The following is a 21123-nucleotide window of genomic DNA, read 5'->3' as shown; positions in this document are numbered from 1 at the left end:
TTCTTTTAGTCAGGGCCCTAACCTTGCCTAAAAGGGGAAGAGTAGATTTTTACAATAAACGGCCTACTTCATGTAGCATGCAGCACTCATATCAACTGGAAAGTAGTTTGTAAACCATTAAAATGGAGTCTTGTGAGATAAAGGGTGTAAAAGAAAGTGAAAACCATTAGTTTTTTTTGTATTAGTATATTTGTCACTTCTATGAAGAAAATTGTTTGAGAATCTGTGTTTAGATCCTTGATTCATCAGGGACTGGAAGAAACCTTTAAAGGTCTTCAGTTTTGGGTGGTTAGCCAATCTCAGGTGGGAAGTGGGTTGGACCTATTAGTTTAAGTTTTTTAGTCCAAAACATGCATATTGGCTCATTAACATATTCTGATACAAACATAATGCACTATCAAAACCACGTGAACTAAAATACAGAACTGGTGCCCTATATCCTTAGTAGCCAATGCTCCAAAAATTCTCAGGAACAAGTATAAGCCAAAAAAAAAAAAAAAAAAAAAAAAAATGCTGTGTTACGTTTGCCCGTTAGATTGAACTATGAATTCTTTTAGTCCAAAATTATTTGCATCATCAAACATCAGAATGCTCTCTTTAGTCAGATTATAATATTAGTAAAACTCTACTGGAAATAATATCTTAATGCAATGATACTTGTAGGAAAAGAATTTTTATCGCCTATTCGTACCATCAAGTTTATTTACTACTGTAAAAATTCCAACAGTTAAATGTTATATTGATTCAATAGTTTAACATCATATTGCTTTTAATATGAGAATTAAAATTAAATATCTCTTAAGGTGTTATAGCTTAAGGTGAATTTTTCTTGTGATTTTTTTTTATGCATAATATAAAACAGATTAGTAGTAAACCTAAATCTGAATTTTCTTCCATGCTTTCTGAAGAGGGAAAAAGAAGTCTCGAAAACTTGCAATAGTTAAAACAAATTAAAGGTCAGTAGTTTTATTTTGTGGAGTTTCTACAGACGAGTACCTATGTGTCTTTAAGAAATATTCAAGTCTCACATCAAGGATTTACAAATTACTTCCTTCAGTTTGAAGAGCATTGCTACTTATATGCAAGATTTGAGCAAAAAGCCATTTCTTTTTCCTAGGAAATTAACAGACTTCCTAATGAAAATCTGCTATCTCATCCATTTTTTAACAAATTTCATGAGTTGATTCCATCATATACACATTTTTGATTAGTGTGCAGTTTTTGCTACTTTTGGGATAAATGTCAAAAAAATATTCATTTAGCTTAAATTAAATAATTTCAATTCAAATTCAAAATTTTTTGGATTTGAATTAGCTCTTTCCTTTATGACAGACTTTCTTTTTGTGTGAGTAATAACTGTAAATCTAAATTATGGGGCAATCCCTAAAGTAATGAGTCAGATTTTTCTAAAGAAATATATTTTATTTTTCCCTCAAATAAAAGCAACAGTACAGAAATAGCTAATTATGGGAAAATATCTGCATTAAAATCCAACACAGTACTGTGCAATGAAAATAGAGATTTTAATCTGCAGCAGTGATAGTAGGAATATAATATAATTAGGAAAAACAGTACTGACAAAGTTTGCTGTAAGATCAAACATAATGGCCAGTAGTAAATTGTGTCTGACTTGATAGCAAGAAAAGTACTATTGCTGGATGGAAACAAAAGGAAAAGCATATTTGGTGACAAAGTGGCATGTTTCTGAATAAAATATTGAATCTGTTGATGCTTCCAAAGGTTGTCTTCCTTTTTTGTCAGTGATGAGTTTTGAATACTTAGACAGAAACAGATACTGACATAAAACAGAAACACATAGCATGGTTGCAATGCCATTATGCTGTTTCAGGTGAAAGTTTTATATTGTTCATGTAGCCAGTGATGAGTTATTGCTTTTGTGTCATGAGCAGTTTTAAAATGTCCTAGTAGAACAGATCTTTTCAAAGGGGATGTCTTTGATGCCCTTAGGTATCATCCCAAAGGGTGTTTCCAATTTTTGGCATCATATCAGCTTTGTTTTACTCTTATTTCCTTTCACTGCACATATTTATATAAATTATTGATTAAAATATGATTATTGAGTAATAAATACATTAAAATTTATATTTATTTCAATATTAAAAGGTTACATTCCTGCTCTGGTTACATTCCTTCTGTTTGAAAGCTAATAACTAACTAAGCTAATTTCGGGGTGGTCTTTGTTTGAGCATATGCTTAGTACCACACATCTTCCCTCTCTCACTCTTGTCTGTGTTTGAAACAAAGGATGTTGCACATACCACCAGCTTAAAGATAAGGAAACAAAAGGGTGGGTTGGCAAATAATTATAAATTTCTGCATAGGATATTGAATTATTTTTCCATATACATAGTGTGTTAGCCTCAAATTATTTTTGCCATGTACATAGTGTGTTGGCCTCGAATTAATTTTACCATGTACATAGTTTTTACATGCCAAAAATATATACAAGAAATACGGGGGGAAAAACGTACATAGAGATGAGGAAGAAAGATCAAAAATTCGATCACAGCCTCTGCTTATGACACAACTCCAGGTATCTGCCATTTTATTACTTTCTAGAAATACCCCTATGGGCAGGGGTTAAAAAATATTTATTTACTATTATTCCAGACAAAAAAAAAAAAAAATGAAATTGAAATTTTTGTTGTTTAAATGTGTCATGCAATGTTTTTAACTTGTAATATTTAGCCGGTAGAAATGTGATTTTTATCACTTTTACTGATTAATATTAGTGTATAGTATTCACTTTCATGATATAAATGAATAAATCTTTATTGTGCAGTAATTGTCCTGTGCAAATGCCCTTCATGCTGAAAGTTACTTCGTGTAAGGATACCATATAAGCTGCTAGTTACAAGTGTTTTAATTTGATGAAAGTTCAAAAGGTGTAAAGAGATCTAGCTTGTGAGAAGGTATTGTCTGAACCACAAAGATTACCTGTTAACTGCCATTCTTAAATAGAAACAAAATGAAGGTACAGGAATACCTCGCATAGCATGATTTCGAACAGCGCGGGTTTTGCTATAGCGCGGCTTACAAATTGAAAAAAATAAATAAATAACTGCATTTGGCACCAATACATTTGATATGTATGTATCTATTATAATGCCAGCACGTAGACCAATGCGTTATGGATTCAAGGTCACGCTGATTGTTTTTGGCTCCTCCGTAGCCAAGTGGGCAGAAGCAGCAGTGCGTAACACACACTTCTTGATTAGACTGGGGTTTGAGCCCGTGACCACCAAATATGGAGGGTGCGGAAAGGTCAGGGAATGACCACTGCATATCTCCGGTGCAATATGGCCTTAGTTGCTAATGCTCCTAAAAACCAAATAACAACAGCTGACTGTTGTCACAACTCCCATTATATACGGACTCTGCTAGCTTTGATAGATTAGTATACACTCTAGATTCTGAGCAGTGAGGTCTTTGATTGTGCGTAAGCTGTACAAATTTTTTGCTGTGTATTTTTATTAAAGATTATTTTTTAAAAACGTTACCTTTATACACAAATATGAGTGGAAAGAAGAAATGTAATGGCGCTGAGTGTTCTTCTAGATCCAAACATCTAACTAGGTATGAAAGTAAGGCAGGCGTTGCAAAATGACATTCGATGTTATAAAGAGATGTATGCAGATAAAAAGAAGAAAAACTGTGCAAACTAAGCTGATCAGTGATTTTTCGAAATAAAAATACAGTACATACTTCATTTATATTCTTTTGGTATGTACATACTGCAATAAAAATCATTTGTACTGTATTTACTAGTATTTTTCATTTTTATCATTTTAGTTTCTTTTTTTTGCAAGGATTTCGTGTGCATCAATTTATAGTAAACCTATATATTTTTGCACCTTGACCCATATAATCAAATTGTCAGAAGGCATTATATTAAAATACATACTAATAATACCTCGATCAGCGTGGTTTCTTATTTTTTTGGCACAGATTAACTGCGCTATGCGAGGTATTCTGTGATTTTTTTCCTGTAGTGCTTTCTTCATGTTCACACTTTATTCAGAAAAAACTACCCATGGTCTTTTGTTTGCTATCCAAGGTCCCATTGATAATCTCTAATGGTAGGTTTAGTAATGATTGCTTGTCTAAATTGTAATTCTCTATAAAAATTATAAATTCAAAATTTAACTATTTCTATAATCCTAGGGTTCTTTAAATGTGAATGGTTTATTGCTTTGGCTACGCAAACTGCTAAATAACCAGAATTATTGAATTGCTTATAAACTTATCAGTTGCAATAAATATCAGTTATAGAATCAATAAAAAAACTCAGCTTGTAACTGCCATAGTGGGTTAAGCCATTGAGCTATAACTTTTGTAGTGACATCAAACAACTGGCCCAGTTTTTCATCCCTTATAATCATCCACAGTATAAAGCAAAAGGTAAAAGCCTGAGATAAATGCACTAACTAGCAGTTTTCAAGATATCAACAGGAGTGCATCATTGTATAACAGCATTATTTTCCTCCTACAAATTATGGCATTCAACTCTTAATATAGATTTAAAGTTCGGTATTAATTTGAGTTTGTTGATAGCTAAACGAGGATCCTTAATATGAAAATTAGGTATTTCTGTGACTGGGGGGGAGAAAAAAGTAATTTGTAAAATCAAGCTGCATCTCTTGTTCCTATTAAGACTGGGATTTACATAGACACATACACTGATTCTCATCATCAAAAGCCTCTTTATCTAATTATTCCTTCATCAAGGAATAATTTTGTTTGTTTTATATAGTTCGTTTTGATAATTTTTATCTGTTTGCTTGCCTTTTTCTTCTATTGTATGTGTCATTTCTTATCTGCAATTATGAAATTCTCTGGTGATCTTAATAATCCTGCTACTTCTAATATATTGATTTCAGTTTATTTATTTGTTTACTGGTTGCATTCTCTGCCAGTGATCGAGAAAAATTGCAGCAGAACATCAAAGAACTGCAGCATGAAGGCAAAAAGTTTGGTTTGACGATGAATATCAAGAAAACACGGGTTAGGTTCAACAAATTTGCCAGATCAAAGAAAATCATGGCTGGTGGACAAGAACTAGAAGAAGTGGAAAGATATGTTTACCTTGTACAAGAAATGTCAACAGATAGAAACATCATGATGGAAATTGAACGACACATAAAATTGGGATGGAATAGTGTTTGGAAAGCTTAATGTAGTCTTCAAGGCAAACTTGCCACTCATTATCTCAAACAAAAAGTTTTTGATCAGTGTATCCTCCCTCTCCTAATATGTGGTTGTGAAACATTGACATCAAATGACAAAGCTTTATAAAGACTGAGGGTCACACAGAGAAGTATGAAGTGCTCAGTTTTGAATATAATTGAAAGAGACCGAAAAACATTTGCGTGGATTCACTAACAACCCAAGGCCATGTGACATCATTGAAAGAACATGGCACTTAAAATGGAAATGGGCAAATCATATATTAAGAACTGATGATAGATTGACATAGATGACCAAATGAATTTTTGAATGGAGTGAAGGTGGAGTTGGGTTTCTGGTCCATAAAGATTTAAAAAACAACATTTTGGAATTCAAAAGTACATCACCAAGGGTGTCAAGACTGATACTCAAGATTTCTAAGAGGTACAAGCTAAAGGTTATAATGATTTATGCACCAACATCGAGCCATGATGATGAAGAGGTTGAAGGAATGTACACCGAAATTGAGTCTTCTAGATGAGCAGAAAACCCACTACACTATTATTATGGAGGACTTCAATGCTAAGGTTGGAAAAAGACAAAACAGCGCAGAAAGGGGAACTATAGGAAATTTTGGAATTGGTGAAAGAAATGAAAGAGGTGAAAGACTTGTGGAATTTGCAGAATCTCAAGGATTGTCAGCAATGAACACTTTTTTTCAAGAAAAGAGTGAACAGAAAGTGGACATGGAAGAGTCCAAATGGATTAACAACTAATGAAATAGACTTCATCCTCACTAACAGAAGATATATTGTGAATGATGTTACCATCCTGAATAAGGTAAATGTTGGAAGTGATCATAGAATGGTAAGATGTACACTTGATATAGATGTAGGAAAGGAAAAATCTGACTCAAGTAAATAATACAAAGGTCTTTGAGATAGCAGAAGAGGGGAAAAAGCAGTATGTACTGGAACTTAAGAACAAGTTTGAGCTTCTGCAGACTGCTCAGGACCAAGATATCGACAAGGAATATTACAACTTTATGAAAATGATAAAGCCCAAGAAATCTATAGGGAAAAAGAAATCCAAAGAAGAAAAAATTAGTCAAAAAACACTTGTTATGATGAACAGAAGGCGAAAAATGAAGAGCAAGATAAACACTGACAAGGAAAAAATTGAGTATACTGAGTTATGCAAAGCCATTAGAAAGAGACTCAGAGAGGACATAAGAAGATTTAACGCAAGAAAAGTAGAACAAGCATTAAGGGAAAACAAAGGACTTAAATCAGCAGCCATGAGCAGTAATAGAGAAAGACAAATGATACTAAAACTGAAGAATAGCGATGGTGTACTTATAAACAACAGAGAAGGCATAATTCAAATAGCAGAAGACTACTATAGAGAATTATACAAGGAGCGAGGGAATGAAGGCAGCAGTGGGGAAGATGGATTGCAGATTAGTAACACATACACACATACGACATACCCGATATTCTTCCTGATGAGGTAGAACATGCATTGAAGAAAATGAAGAATCAGAAAGCCCCGGGGAAGATGAAGTTACTGTAGAGTTGTTAAAATTGGGAGGAAGAGACATAACACAGAAACTGGCAAGACTCTTCACAAAGTGCATTAGAAAAGGTGTGATGCCTAAGCAGTGGAATAATGCAATCATAGTTTTGCTGAATACGAAAGGAGATAAATCAGAAATTGGAAATTATAGACCAATTAGCTTGTTATCCCACATCTACAAGATGTTCACAAGGGTCATTATTAACAGATTAGAAAGAATACTTAATGAGAATCAACCGAAAGAGCAAGCTGGCGATTCTCAACTATGGATCACCTTCAATTAATATCACAGCTAATGGAGAAAGCAAATGAATGTTAAACACCATTATGCCTGGCATTTGTGGATTATGAAAAGGCATTTGACTCCATACAGCATAAGGCAATGTTTCGGGCACTGGAAAGACAAGGCATAGATACCCCACATATTATGATTTCGAAGAAAATATATGAGAATGCTACCTCCTTTATTAGACTAGACAAAGACAGTAGGAAATTTAAAATCGAGAAAGCAGTTCGACAAGGAGACACAATATCTCGGAAAATGTTTACTGCTGCATTTGAGGAAGCTTTCAGAAGATTAGATTGGTCGCAGAAAGGAATCATTGTGAACGGAGAGTACCTAAACCACTTACGATTTGCAGATGACATTGTGGTCGTAAGCCACGATCCCAAAGAATTAGAGGAAAATCTTAATCAGTTATGTAGCGTTAGTAAGGATTTTGGGCTAAAGATGAATATGGCTAAAACAAAAGTAATGAACAAGTATGCCACAGAAAGGGAAATAATGATTGAAAGAACAGTAATTGAAAAGTTGGAGTCATACTTATCTGGGACAAGTAATTAGCTGTAATAATGATAAATGGCTGGAAGTCAAGAGAAGAATAAATTTTGGATGGATAACATTCAGGAAATATAATCACATACTGAAGAGCAATATCCCAGTTTATCTGAAACGTAAAATAATGAACCAATGTATACTCCCCACCATGACTTATGGAAGTGAAACTTGGGCCCTCACCGAAAGAATGGAAGAGAAGCTGAGAACTACACAGCGAAGAATGGAACGAATTATATTGGGAATCAGACTGTTAGATAAGAAGAGAAACACATTGATTAGGCAGCAAACTCAACTAAAGGACATTCTTATCAAAACTAAAGAACTAAAATGGTCTTGGGCAGGACACATAGCTCGAAGACATGATGACAGATGGACTAAGAAAATAACAGAATGGTACCCAAGAGGAGCTAGAAGAAATCCTGGAAGACAAAGTTGGAGATGTATAGATGAAATTCATGAGTTTGTGGGTAGTAAATGGATGGCCAGTGCTCAAAACAGAAGGAACTGGAAAGTTGCTGGAGAGGCCTTCATCCTGCAGTGGATTGAAAATGGCTGATGATGGAGTGGATACCACTTGACTGTAAATGTCCAAGAAAAATACCAAAGATGAGGTGAATCAATGAAAGTGTGAAATTTGCTGGAATACAATGGCAATAGAAAGCACAAGACCACAGTTGCTGGAAATGTGTTGAGGAGGCCTTCATCGTACAGTGGATCAACAATGGCCGATGATGACTGGTTGCATTAATCTGTTCCAGATCAGTAGTCTGTTCCAAAACACTGCCACTACTACTGTTTCAAATTTTTTAAATGTATTTTATCTGTTTACATTCTGATTGTACATTCTTTCTGAAAATCATTTGATGATAATATTTCATGCAAGGCTGCTTGTATGTCATAGTAATTAGTTTATAAAGCAAGTACAGTAAGACCTCTTGCTAATTATCTTCAGTCCGCTATGTTTTTTTTATTGTAATTTTTTTTTATGTAGTTTTCTGATAATATTCCGTTGAATAATTTTGAAAAGAAATTTAAAAAAGTAATGGTTGCTCAGTTATATTTCAATGCAGCTATTGAAATAGCCTGAATATTGTATGCACCACTGCAGCCAGTTTCCACCTTGGGAGCACTTTGGTCCTTACAGTGAAAGAGGCCAACTTTCAGCAGCCATGTCCTCTGTGTATATATGACAGTAGAGATAGTCTCAAATTTACATCAAGGATGTGTTCCTGTGAATAGTGATGTTTATCGAAACAACATAAATCAGTCGCGTTTTTTATATAGGTAAATTTATGTGTTATAAAGGGGAGACGTGTTCCTGCAGTCAAATTTTAATGGAATATGCTGAGTTCAAAGGAACCTATATACTGAAATATATAATTCAAATAGGAAAGCAATAAAATAAATACACATGGATTGTACATTATATGTAAACATTTATTATTTTTATATAAGCATCCCTGCTTGGCACTCTTAATTGGGGACATAAAAACAGAATGCTAAGTGATCGGCATGACTAGCATTTCTGTCCGATTTTGGGCAGCATTTCTCTATGTAATGATATTATATAGATGTATATAAATGTAGCAGAAATATTTAAACCTTTAAATATAAACTTTATATACATAAAGTATTCAGTAAGATGTAAATAAATGTTCTACAGAATGCAAGAAACGTACCTTAAAATTATGAAACTTTATATATTATGTTTGTGTTTTTTATAATAACAGCTTGTAATATTGTTGAGAGCTTGCAGTTGGGCAAGAATATTTTCTCACTGAGATCGTTGCAGCAACATGTTGAAGGCCAATCTCCCTTAGAGCTGAAGATTAATAAATATAGTTATAGTTTGGCTTTGTTCTCCTTCTTGTAGCTTCTTAGGAGGCTCAAGTTCTTCCTTTTCAGTGTTTTCAAAAGTTTTCTCCCATTCAGCAGCCATTTCCTTGTTCTCTGTTCCTTAAGCAATCTTTCCAATTTTTCTAACAACTCATAACATTTTTATATATTTTCATATATTGAGGGCTCTCTCTGTATTCTTATCATTATCTGTGTTAAGTATGAAAGGCATTCATCAAGCTTTTGGAAAGCCTCAGACATGCCTTTAGTTGTCATCTTAGGAGGCTGAAGTTCTTCCTTTCCTGTTTCCTTTTTGGTGTTTGTAAGGGCTTTCTCCCATTCAGTAGCCATTCCCTTGTCATCTATTGCTTAAGCCATCTTTCTGATTTTCAGTGAACTCTTGTATGTCTTCAGATTCTATATTATCCAACCCAATATCCTTGCGAAGCTCTACATGATTTTAACCTTCTTGATATAAAAGTCATGATATCCTTCAGTACAGTCTTCCCAAAGCTTTCTCCACATTCCATTCATCAATTTTTGTTGTACTTCCTGCTAAGTATTAACGGTATTATTAATGGCCTGTTTAATATTGTATGCTTTCCAAGATTCTCTAAGGCATGGTGCATTCTCATCCCCCCCCCCATATTTATAGCCTTAATAGCCTGGAAAAAAAAGTCCCGATGTAATAGGCCTTGAAAGAGTTGCTACTACATCCTGGTCCACTGGTTGGATGAGAGAGATGGTCTCTACAGCATGTGGCTGGATCTATTTAAAAATTTAGCTTCTCTCCCATTCTTCTGTCCTGCACCCATCCCTTGGACCAAAATAGAGTCACTGGAAATGGCTTCTTAAAGAATTCGTACTCCCACCTTGCTGCCCTCAGTGCAAAAAGTGGTAGGTATGTTCTTGATGATGGTTTTGGTGATGCAACTGCTATGCATCAGTCCCTCAACATTACACATTGAACTAGTCCTCTAGCTATCCAGTCTCATGAAATAATTTTCATTTCAGTAAGTAGTTTTGTCCTGTAGAAATGTAGCTCTTTAATTATATCTGTGTGCCCTTTTCTACATTTTATTCTGGAGACCATCACTGAAATTGGTTCACTGCTCAACTGGATATTGTGTATTCTGATCCCTGGGTTTTTATAAATTACATGAACCTAAGTCACAGTTTTTTTGACTTAGGTTGTAATTTGTAAAAAGTTATTCTAATCAACATTAGCCATGATGATAATTATGGCAAGCCTGGAATCAGACCATGACCAGTGTTATGTACTAATTCTTATATTCTCTTCAGTGCCTAATAAAGAGTCATTCATTCATTTATTTGTAATACACGGTGAATTGTATGAGTTATTACACTGAACAAAAACAAATTAATTACTTTTATTAACAAAATAATTTTAGCTCACCAATCTTATTTTTTAATGCATTGGCAGAGTAAAAAGAATTTTAGATGAATATATAGACATAAATGTATTTTTTCTTGTTGATTGTGGTAAGTCCTTATATAGAAATTTATCTCCCATGTGCATGAGTTTTTTTTTTTTTTTACCAATATGTATTTATGATCAAATATCCATGTGCCCATTATTTTCTACTAAACAATCAAGACAGCACAATGCATTCCCCCACAGCTGCTTTCAAAATTTCCAGTGGAATGTAACGACAGAAATTTCAGATACGAAATTGCTGTCATTACACCTTTCTATGAATCATTTTTTTGCGATGTTGGCAGATGACTGCTTCTAGGTAGCCTTCTTCGAAACACCTTACAATATTTGATACAGTTATTTTTGAACAAGGTCTTGAGACGTTTTTCTGTCTTCGAGATGCTTTGAAGGCTGAAATAACACTATTACTATTCTTATATTAAAGTAAAATAAAGAGTGCTTTATCTTTAGGCAACATTTTAAAACAAACTTAACTTGACTTGGTTACTTAAGTTAGGGTGGAGACTACAGCTTCAAGCTTTTTATCTTGGCAATGGAGAATAAGCCCATGATAAGGAAGTGCTCATCCTCTCCTTCCCATTTTCATTCCTTTTTATAACGAACGTAAAACATAATTTGCTTTTGTAGTGAATAAATCACTTAGCCACCTGTAGTCAAATTTCAGAGAATTTTTTTTATTGTTTAAAAAAAATTTTTCAATATGATGACCCATAGTTTAAGTTATTAATTTTTAAAAAGTGGGATAAGGACTTTATAATTATTCTGTATATAGGATAAAATATATTTATATATAAAAAATGTGTGTATATATATATATTTTTTTTTCTTTAAAGGCAAAAGAAAAAGCAGCTGAGAAGCAACCAGTAAAGGGAAAAAGTGTACCAAATTGAAAAAAAAAAAAAAAAAAAAAAAAAGTCAAGAAAGATGTGCATAGTTTTTATATTTATTTCCAATCAAGACCGTCACTCAAGAATTATACAAAAGTGTTCAATTTGTGTATCTTTTATTCATAACAGTTTATATTATGCAATTTTTAAGATTATACAAATGAAATTTTTATCAGTTTAGAATGTCTTAAGTATTTAACACCATTTGACTAGATTATAAATAGAAATATACCAGTAATGCCACAAACTTCAATATATACAAAAAAAATTACACTATTCATATACAAAATGCATTTCACAAATTGCCATGCACATGACTACGTATATAGACAAAGAACTTCTGAGTTAAAACAAATTGTGCTATTGAAAAAAATGAGCATATTCCAAAGATTTCTTATTCAAAATTAATGCTAAAAAAATTATTAAAATTACATTACAGTATTTACATTTAAAATACAGTACCTTAGTTTGTTGAGCAAGAATGCTGATGCATCAATAAGAAAAACAGTAACTGTTTAGTAGTAGCATATTCCATTTATTTTGCTGAAACTTGGAAGTATCAGCAGTGCACCAAACAACCTTTATCTGAAGATAAATACTTTCTCTAAGAATTTTTCTGAAGTTCAGATTTTAAATTTGTTTTACTAATGCACTGAACTTTTTTTTTATTATATAATGCAGTAAAATGTGTACTGGAATCTTATAAATATTGCTATTATACACTTCAGATAAAGCCACTGTTTAGTATTCTTTACCTTTGTAAAGGAAATACATAGTGCTTTCAAATTTTGAATGAAATTTCATCTAGACTTTCTGTAGGAAAAAAAGTTTGTAAACACAAATAAGAATGATGAAAGAAAGTCTCATATTTTAATCACTTAAAATAATGTATATACATTTCCATTATGGTAGCATTTAGATTGCAAATATACGCACAATTACATCATCAGTTTTGTACAGCTTTTGAGATATTAGTGTGTCCAGTAAATACATTGTTTTATATGCTTAGATGAAATGGAGGCAATTTTAAGTGATTTCAAGTAAAATTATTTGTGAACATGAATAGTTTACGTAGGTTGCATAATTCTTTAGCAAGCAGTACCACTACAGAAAGCACTTATTAACTGAAGCCTTTCTGTGATTAGTATACATTTCATAATTAAAATATGGTAAATATGGTGTAAATTATGAAGTCACGTAAAAAAAATCGTAACCATGCCAGTTTCACTCTCTCTGACTTCTTAAAAAATAAGTTAACACATGGACACAAAAAGGAAAAGTTAAATTTTTGTAGAGTGGGAAAGGTTTATGTTAAGAAAAATGCAAAAAAATATTTATGTTCCTTAGAATAATAATTTGATCCTTAAGATTATTTTTTGTGGCACATGGGACATATTAGATAATAAACATGAATATTTCAGAGCCTTGTCGTACTTTAAAGTTGTAAAGTTTCTAAAACTTGAAACAAAAAATGGAATGCAGTAAATAAACCAATGGTTAACTAGTATATTATACTAGTGATGTTAAATTTATTTTCAAACTTTTTTTTTTTTTCTTTAAAAAAAAGGAGTCCTTTTCTGAAATAACCCAAGTCAAAAAATAAATACACTTTCTCCTTATACTCCTGAATGGCCACATAGATTTAGAAGAGTTTAAAGCGAGATTACAAGAGCATTACTGTATATTTTTGGGTACACATGGCATGACTAAGTCTACTTGCCATGCTAACCACTTAGCTATGGTCATGCTGCAGTCCAGCGGCGCCTCCGTAGCCAGGTGGGAAGGAGCAGCAGTGCGTAGCACACGCTTCTTGATTAGACCGGGGTTCGAGCCCGTCACCACCAAATACAGAGGATGTGGAAAGGTCGGGAATGACCACCGCATATCCCCGAGCAATATGGCCTTAGTTGCTAATGCTCCAAATAACAAACAAACAAACAAGCTGCAGTCCAGCAGAAATGAAGTTTTTATATAAAACACAAGTGATCATAATTTAAGAATATACTCTGTTGTGCCAGTTCTTGGTTCTCCCCCTACCTTCCTCCCCAATATTTACCGCCCTAATGATGGGACAGTTGTAATTAGTAAAACTATTACTTAAAGGAAACTAAAATTTTCTTTTACTCCTATTAAATAGTTTTATACATTTAGAATTTCTTTCTGAAACTAATAGGTATTCATTCTTAATATATTAAATTAAAAAAAAAAAAAACACCTGGTATTACAAATTTAAAATTAAAATGACGAGAGAAAAACAGAAGATATGTTTGTTATAGAGCCAGTCAATCTCAAATATTAATTGATGGCGTTAATATTTTTTAATAAGTTGGTCTTTCATTTAACCAGACTAGACAATAAGGGATAGTAATTTGAGTCAGGCAAACCTTTCCCACATCAAAATGTTGGTGGGGGGGAGGATTAGGACAAATTACATTTTTCAACTTGTATTAAAAATTATACTCATATATATATATATATATATATATATATATATATATATATATATATATATATATACACACACACACACACACATACATACATACATACATACATACTAAGGAGTTTTCAGTGTAAAATTTTACCCTTTTTTTTTTTTTTTTTTTTTTATTTGCTATTTGTCATAACCCTTAAAGGCAAAGGTAGAATCAAGTTCAATCCTTGACATTGGTTATTCTAAAATTAACCACTGAACACAGATTTGATTTTTTTTCTCATGTTTCCTAAATTAAATTTTATTTATTTTTTACAATAATATTTTGATATGAGGATGGAACATATTCTTTCATTTGACTTTTTAATAAAAGAAAATTTTGTTCTATAGACATTCCATGTATATAGAACTAGCTTAACTGAATTATTGAAATTCATTTGAAACAACAGGAAACGTGCAGCAGGAAAATTTGTAGAAGTTTCATTGCTATAAGTAATGTAGCATTGTACTTTTCAAAAAGTTTTACTTTCGTATTTGATTCACTTTTTATTTCTGTGAGCCCATTCACTAATTATTTCAAATTTAATGGCAGTAGTAACTGTCACCACAGTACTAAGACAAAGAAGAAAAAGGCACATTATGCATATACAAGTATTTAAAAATACAGTCGATTCCGGTTATTTGGGACTAGTGCATTTTGGCCCAATTAAGCAGCTGCCCCAATTATCCGAAGTTTTGCGTAAAAAATGTTAAAAATACAATGGACACCCATTTTAATATTGGTTCACTGTACAATCAAATCACATTGCGATGGAGTCACCATAGTAAAGTACCGTTCACTATATGATGTGTAGTGCCGACCGGGCTAGCCGGGTGGGTAAAGTGCCTGCCTGGCAACACAAAGGTCGCGGGTTCGAATCCCGCCTCGGGCTTGGATCAAAGTACTGCAAAAACCTTGGGAGGTGCATTATGGCCACAGAAGCCGATGCGCCAACAACTACCAAAAAAATACGATGTGTAGTAAGCGCCAGTCATTGATCATGTTTATGAATTGAATTTTAATTCTATTAAACAGTGATTCTAATTAGCAAAAATAGGAGGAATATTATCCACAGGCTATAAAAGTAAAGATATATTAAGCACAAATTTACCCTTTGTTACCTTACCAATTAAATGATACGTGAAAATTGGAAGAATATACGTGATAATCAGGATAATTAATACATACTGTAATATGTACATACTAACTAGTTGACATTTGTGAGTGCGGGTTAAAATTTAAAACAGTAAAAAGATAAGCAAACAATAACAAAAAACACGGCACAACCGAATTGCAAGTAACATGATACGTACAAGTAAGAATGGAGTGACAAGTTACAAAGCTTTAAAAATAGGAATGAAGAGAAGATTCTGAAAATTAATTTTTTTATATGATTGAAGATTCCATAGAAAAGTATAAACACATTTCACCATAATAACCCACAGAATTCCAGCTGTCGGTATTATCAAACATTCAATAAGATTGAATTTACTATCCGTTTATGATAGATTGCACTAACAGAAAAGCCCAATAAACAGGTGACTGCTAATTGTTTTTGTTTTATGATTGTGACCTCCAGAAATCCGACGGAACCACATGGTATTTGTAGGGTAATCTCCAGTGCTGCGGTCTCCTGCCCCGATTAAATGGCATGTCCCAATTAAGCGAAGTAAACCCTTTCTTGATTGGGTTCTGTTTTTTTTTTTTTTTTTTAAGATTTGTCCCAAATAAACGGCTGCCCCGATTAACCGGTGGCCCAAATAACCGGAAACCACTGTATAAGAAAAAAATTTGATTGCATTTGGCCAGAAGACAGGCAAAGCAAGTTGCAAAATTTGTTTTAATCTGGCTCTGTCATTCAGCACCAACAGAATTTAGCTTAGGAATGATACAACTGACTTCCAATCCCCCCCCCACACACACACACACAACCATGATAACAAATTTTTCCCATATTGTACTTTTCAAAAAGTTATCGATGTTTGCAATCCTGAAGAAAGCCTAAGATTTTCCATGTTTTTTAACCTACTTATAAGCTAGTTTCCTGAATCTATATGGGCTCTGTGGAGTGAGTTTCTTTTATTATATTTTAAAGTTTATGAAAATGAAAACTTTGTACATACATGAAACATTCTTTTAAATATTAATTTCTTAATTTGACTTTTTATTGCCTATTATAAAATAGTCAAAAATGAAATTAGAATTTTAAAAAAATTGTTGCTTTTTTTTTTATATAACAATAATTCAACTTAGTTTTGTCAACTTCTGGATCTGAATTCTGGGGAATTTTGGATTTTGTAAGCCAAAATAAGCATCATGGCTAACAGGTGCAGCATCATTGGCTGATTTTCAAATACAGTAGAACATCGGTGATCTGGAATAATTTGAAAAGGCTGATCTTTCTTCTTTTTTTTTTTTTATTAACAGTACAGTAAGTGCTGGTTATAGTGATAACGTTTGCAAATTGAATTTTGATTATAATAAGCAAAAGTCAAGTTTACTACCTGTTTATAACAGATTGTACAAACAAAAAGCCCAGTAAACCAAAACCTACAGAAATGTGCTTTATAAAAATATCACACAGACTACTGGGTTTTCTTTGATTTCAGATTAGTTTAGCTCCAAATTCAGTAAGAATAATATCAGCCCGAAACCGTGAAATTTATTATTTTTCTCAATTTTTTACAGTAAAATGCGAACAAAAAGAAAACATGTAGTTTTAACACTGCAACAAAGGTGAAGATTTAGAAAATCTCTCTAGAAAGTTTAATGTGGGGACTTCAGCAATTTACAACATCAAGAAAAATTCCAGTGCTATAACAGAATTTGTGTCGAGTATTGATAGTGAAGGAGCATCTAGCAGGAATAAGATTGTCGAAACCTGATAATGTCATTTATTATTTATTTTTTCTTCAAAAGCGAAGTTTAGGTGAGCCAGTGTCTGGCCCAATGTTGTGTGAAAAAGCATTGGATTTTAATCAAAAATTAAGAAGTAATGAAGATTTTAAGGCAAGCACAGGTTGGCTGAAAAATTTTAAACTGAGACATGGTATATGTGAACTAGATATTTAAAGCGAGAAACTCTGCAGGCGAATCGGCAGTGGTGCCCTTTAAAAGTAAGTTCGCTTCAGTTAAGCAAATTACGAGAAAGAAACATTTATAATGTTGATGAGACGAGCTTATTATGGAAAGCATCACCTAAAAAACCCTAGCCACTAAAAGAGAAATGCCTGCACCAAGTTTTAAGATGAGAAAAGAGCGAGTTACAATTGCTGTGTGTGCAAATGCCACTGGGACGCATAGATTGTCCATACTCGTTATCGGTAAGTCAAAAAAAAACCAAGAGAATTTAAAAATCTTTCTAATTTTCCTGTTCTGTTTAAAAATCATAAAAATGCCTGGATGGATGGTTCTGTCTTCTGAGATTAGTTTATAATTTTTTAATCTTAATTATGTTAATTTAATCGTAAGGTAAGATTAAATTTATTTAATCTTTATTAAGATTAAATTTATTTAATCTTTATTAAGATTAAATTTATTTAATCTTACCAGATTTAAGGTAAGATTAAATAAATTTTTTTCTGGTAAGATTAAATAAATTTAATCTTACCAGAAAAATTATCTGGAAAATTTTACGGTTCAATTATCCAGAAAATTTGGCTATCTGGAAGAGGTCTGACATCAGTTATTCTGGATAACTGATGCTCTACTGAATGTTTTCATGCTATCCTCGTATTAAAGTAATATCTGCTATTAGTAGAGAACAGAAATAATAGAAGACAGCACATACTGGCAATTCATTTATAAAAAGACATGTTTTATACTTGAAATGATTTCTCAAAATGTAGATTGATGTATGCACTCAGTCCACACATGAAATTTGTAGATCATGTTCACCCCTGAAAGGGCACACAGATAAAATTTGTTTCTCTGTTACTGAGAAAGTAAGTTTTGACTGAACTTTATAAGATAATCCAGTTACATTAAGGGAAGGGAAGTAGTTTTGTTGGTATGAAGAAAAATTTTAATCCTACATTTGATGGAAGAATGAGTTTAAAATTGAAATAGACCCAACCTGCAGAATTTTGTTTAGGGAAGTCAGCATAATTTTGCACAATCTTAAATGGCACAGCTTATTTGCAGTCAGTTTTTTTTAACGGAAAACACTTAATTTGTACGTAGTATTATAATTTGTTTGACCTTGAATATACATATGCAACTGTAACTGAATCAAACTATAAGAGAAGTACAAGAACATAAATCTTCTTTGAGTTCATTGCTAAATGAAAAAAGGATAAAATTGTTTGTTCCATTGTTAAAAAAATACATATATAGAGAAAATGATGCCCACGAGGCATGACCTATTTTGTGATAGGTTCAGTACAAATTTCATTTATAAAAATATTTATGTGAGTGACTTGAACAAATTAAGTTTTCTTAATACAAGAATTTTGAGAGAAATTGATGTGATTTCACATCATTAAAAAATTTTGTATAGAAAGTTTTAGTCTAGTTTTACAGCATAGAAATGCACCCAAGTGCTTTTCTTTCAGATGTGTACAAAACTTCTAAAAGCTTAAATATGTTTAACTGCCCATGACTAAGATTGGAAATTTTGATAAATGATTATATAAAAATTTTTGGAACTAATTCATTACTCTTAATTTTTATTTTTCTACTGCCAAAACTCACTTCCTCTACTTAAATAAATTTTTATAAATTATGATTTGTTCAGAGATAACCAAACAGAACAATTAAAGATAGAAAAAAAAATAATAATCATTCCTGAAGTACCTCTAGATTTTTTTCCACCATTAATAGTTTATTACCTCATATAAATCTTAAAATTTAATCTTTCCATAATGGTAATCATAAAAACTTTGCAATACTGCTATTGCACAAACTTGCTCTAAATGCATTAAAAAGTTTTAATAAATTTATAGTTCAGAAATGTATACAGACATGCAGCCACATCTTAAGTTAATAAAACAACTTCACAATCAAGTTTGGTCCAAGAAAACCAGGTTTACAAACTGTTTCTGAAATGCCCACATCCACATTATTGATCTCTCCATTTTAACCTGTTGGTAGTCATGTAAAATCATATACACAGTTTCTCTAATGAATTTTCAGTAGAGAAACTGGCAAAAAAGTTACCTTTAAATGTATGAGTTACTACAGATCAAGCAGAATGTTTAATGGTTTAAATGATATCACTTGACTTCTGTTGGATTAGCACTGACCAAATTCAACTGAATTAAAATCCGTGCTCTCTGGGAGGTAGGTTAAGCATTTCAGAACCTAGTCACTTAAACTATCACATAGAATACCAATTAGGATAAAGAACGACTGTTTTTTTTTTTTTTTTAACATTAACTACTTTCACATCTTTCAGACATAACACTTAATACCTGTTCAAACTTTGAATATCTTTCTTTTGATATGACATTAGCACCTTTATTACCCCACAGGAACTTCAAGTGAAATTCTGTTCTAAACATATCTAAGGCTAATTCATCACATTTCACATTTTCCAAAACTATTTCACTGTTTCGTCGATAGGTTGGCCATTGCTGAATAAGTGACCGTCCAACTTCTAAATGTGTCAGTAACATCTGTAGTCCATAATCAGCTGATGTCTGTTCCCATGGTAACCCCAGAGAAACTACTTTGCCTTTTCCTTTGCTGTCTAGGACTGTTTCTGCCTCATCTCCGTTTTGTTCATCTTTGTGTTGAAGTGCTTCTAAATGATGCTGGAGTATTGTAATGAGGGACAGCAGGTAAGGTATGCAAGTATTTGGAGCTTGTGGATTACAGCATTCTTGCATTGCTTTTAATGTCGGGCGTAGTTTGGTTTCATAAGTGAAAGCATTGTCGGTCCATGTCTGCCGTAAAGTTAACCATGTTGATTTTAGCCTTGCTATCTGAAAACAGTAAAACGAAATAATAAAAACTTCACTTTTGAATTATAAAATTGGAATATATATGAATATTTGTTTATACATAACAAAAATATCTTTATATTTAATTAATAAGAATAAATTGAAATGAAAATTTCAGTATTCTAAATAAATACAAACACCTGAAGATAAAAAAAAAATTATAGGGTTATTCAAGTAATATGAAAATGTCCTGCCTGTGATAGAGCAAGTCCCTGCATGATGCCAGCAAACCCATAAAGATTTCCGAGAGCAGTCTTTGTTTCTATGGCAATTTGAATCCACTTATTCAGAACTTCAGCTCTAATGCTTTCCTCTCCACAAGTAAGTATGGTAATTGCCACAAAGAATTTCAGACATTCTGTCCTGAAAGAATACAAAAAATACTGTATATATATATATATATATATACAGGGTGTTTCAGTTAAACGTTTCAGAACTTCTAAGAGGGGTAGGGTACATCCTGACAACTCGAAATCATATAGCAATGTGGGGTCGGAAATGCTTTCCTGAAGCGGTGTTGTACACAGAAGCACCATAAAAAGAAAAGAGACCGTAAGTGAGAAATCGTTTTAATAATACATGAAAAGAAGCAAAAGGTACATGGATTAAAGTAAGTGTTCGAAGTTTCTTCAACCTCGTATTGCTTTCGCACAGTGGAACCTTGGAAAATGTGCTACAAATCCCCTTTTTCCTGCTGAAGTGTTGTTTTCCGATGAGGCATCCTTCACAAGGGAAGGAATTTTCAACACGCATAACGACCATATCTGGGTGGTCGAGAACCCGCATGCAATACGACGTCGTGCAGCACAGATTCGATTTTCGGTCAATGTATGGGCCGGTATTATGGGAGATCACCTCATCGGACCTTACCTGTTACCGTGTCGTCTAACCGGACCTATCTACTCGATCTTTCTGCAGCAAGTAT

General features: G+C 32.8%; 2 protein-coding genes across 5 annotated transcripts in view; one reads left to right on the top strand and one right to left on the bottom strand.

Moving 5' to 3' along the window:
* The window catches only part of Uch-L5 (ubiquitin carboxy-terminal hydrolase L5), a 103410-nt gene extending 91592 nt beyond the window's left edge, over positions 1-11818 (top strand). For 2 of the 3 annotated variants that reach the window (XM_090370477.1, XM_090370476.1), the window contains exon 11: positions 11729-11818. In XM_090370477.1, the coding sequence (XP_090226603.1) occupies positions 11729-11785 (57 nt within the window). In that variant the 3' untranslated portion in view covers positions 11786-11818. Of the gene's footprint in view, positions 1-908; positions 957-11728 lie in introns of all 3 variants that reach the window. The other variant, XM_090370478.1, reaches the window with a different exon arrangement.
* A 7796-nt stretch (positions 11819-19614) lies between these two features.
* Positions 19615-21123, bottom strand: part of LOC150087865 (SH2 domain-containing protein 3C) — an 81978-nt gene continuing 80469 nt past the window's right edge. For both annotated transcript variants that reach the window (XM_090369240.1, XM_090369241.1), the window contains 2 exons: positions 20393-20561; positions 19615-20180 (listed from right to left, as the gene is read on the bottom strand). In XM_090369240.1, coding sequence (XP_090225366.1) covers positions 19629-20180; positions 20393-20561 — 721 coding nt within the window. In that variant the 3' untranslated portion in view covers positions 19615-19628. The remainder of the gene's footprint in view (positions 20181-20392; positions 20562-21123) is intronic.

The sequence above is a fragment of the Mastigoproctus giganteus genome, chromosome 3, assembly GCF_048544385.1.
Source record: "Mastigoproctus giganteus isolate SK-2022 chromosome 3, ASM4854438v1, whole genome shotgun sequence".
NCBI lineage: Eukaryota > Metazoa > Arthropoda > Arachnida > Uropygi > Thelyphonidae > Mastigoproctus > Mastigoproctus giganteus.
Note: the sequence above shows the minus strand (reverse complement) of the source record. Positions and strands in the feature narration are given on the sequence as shown.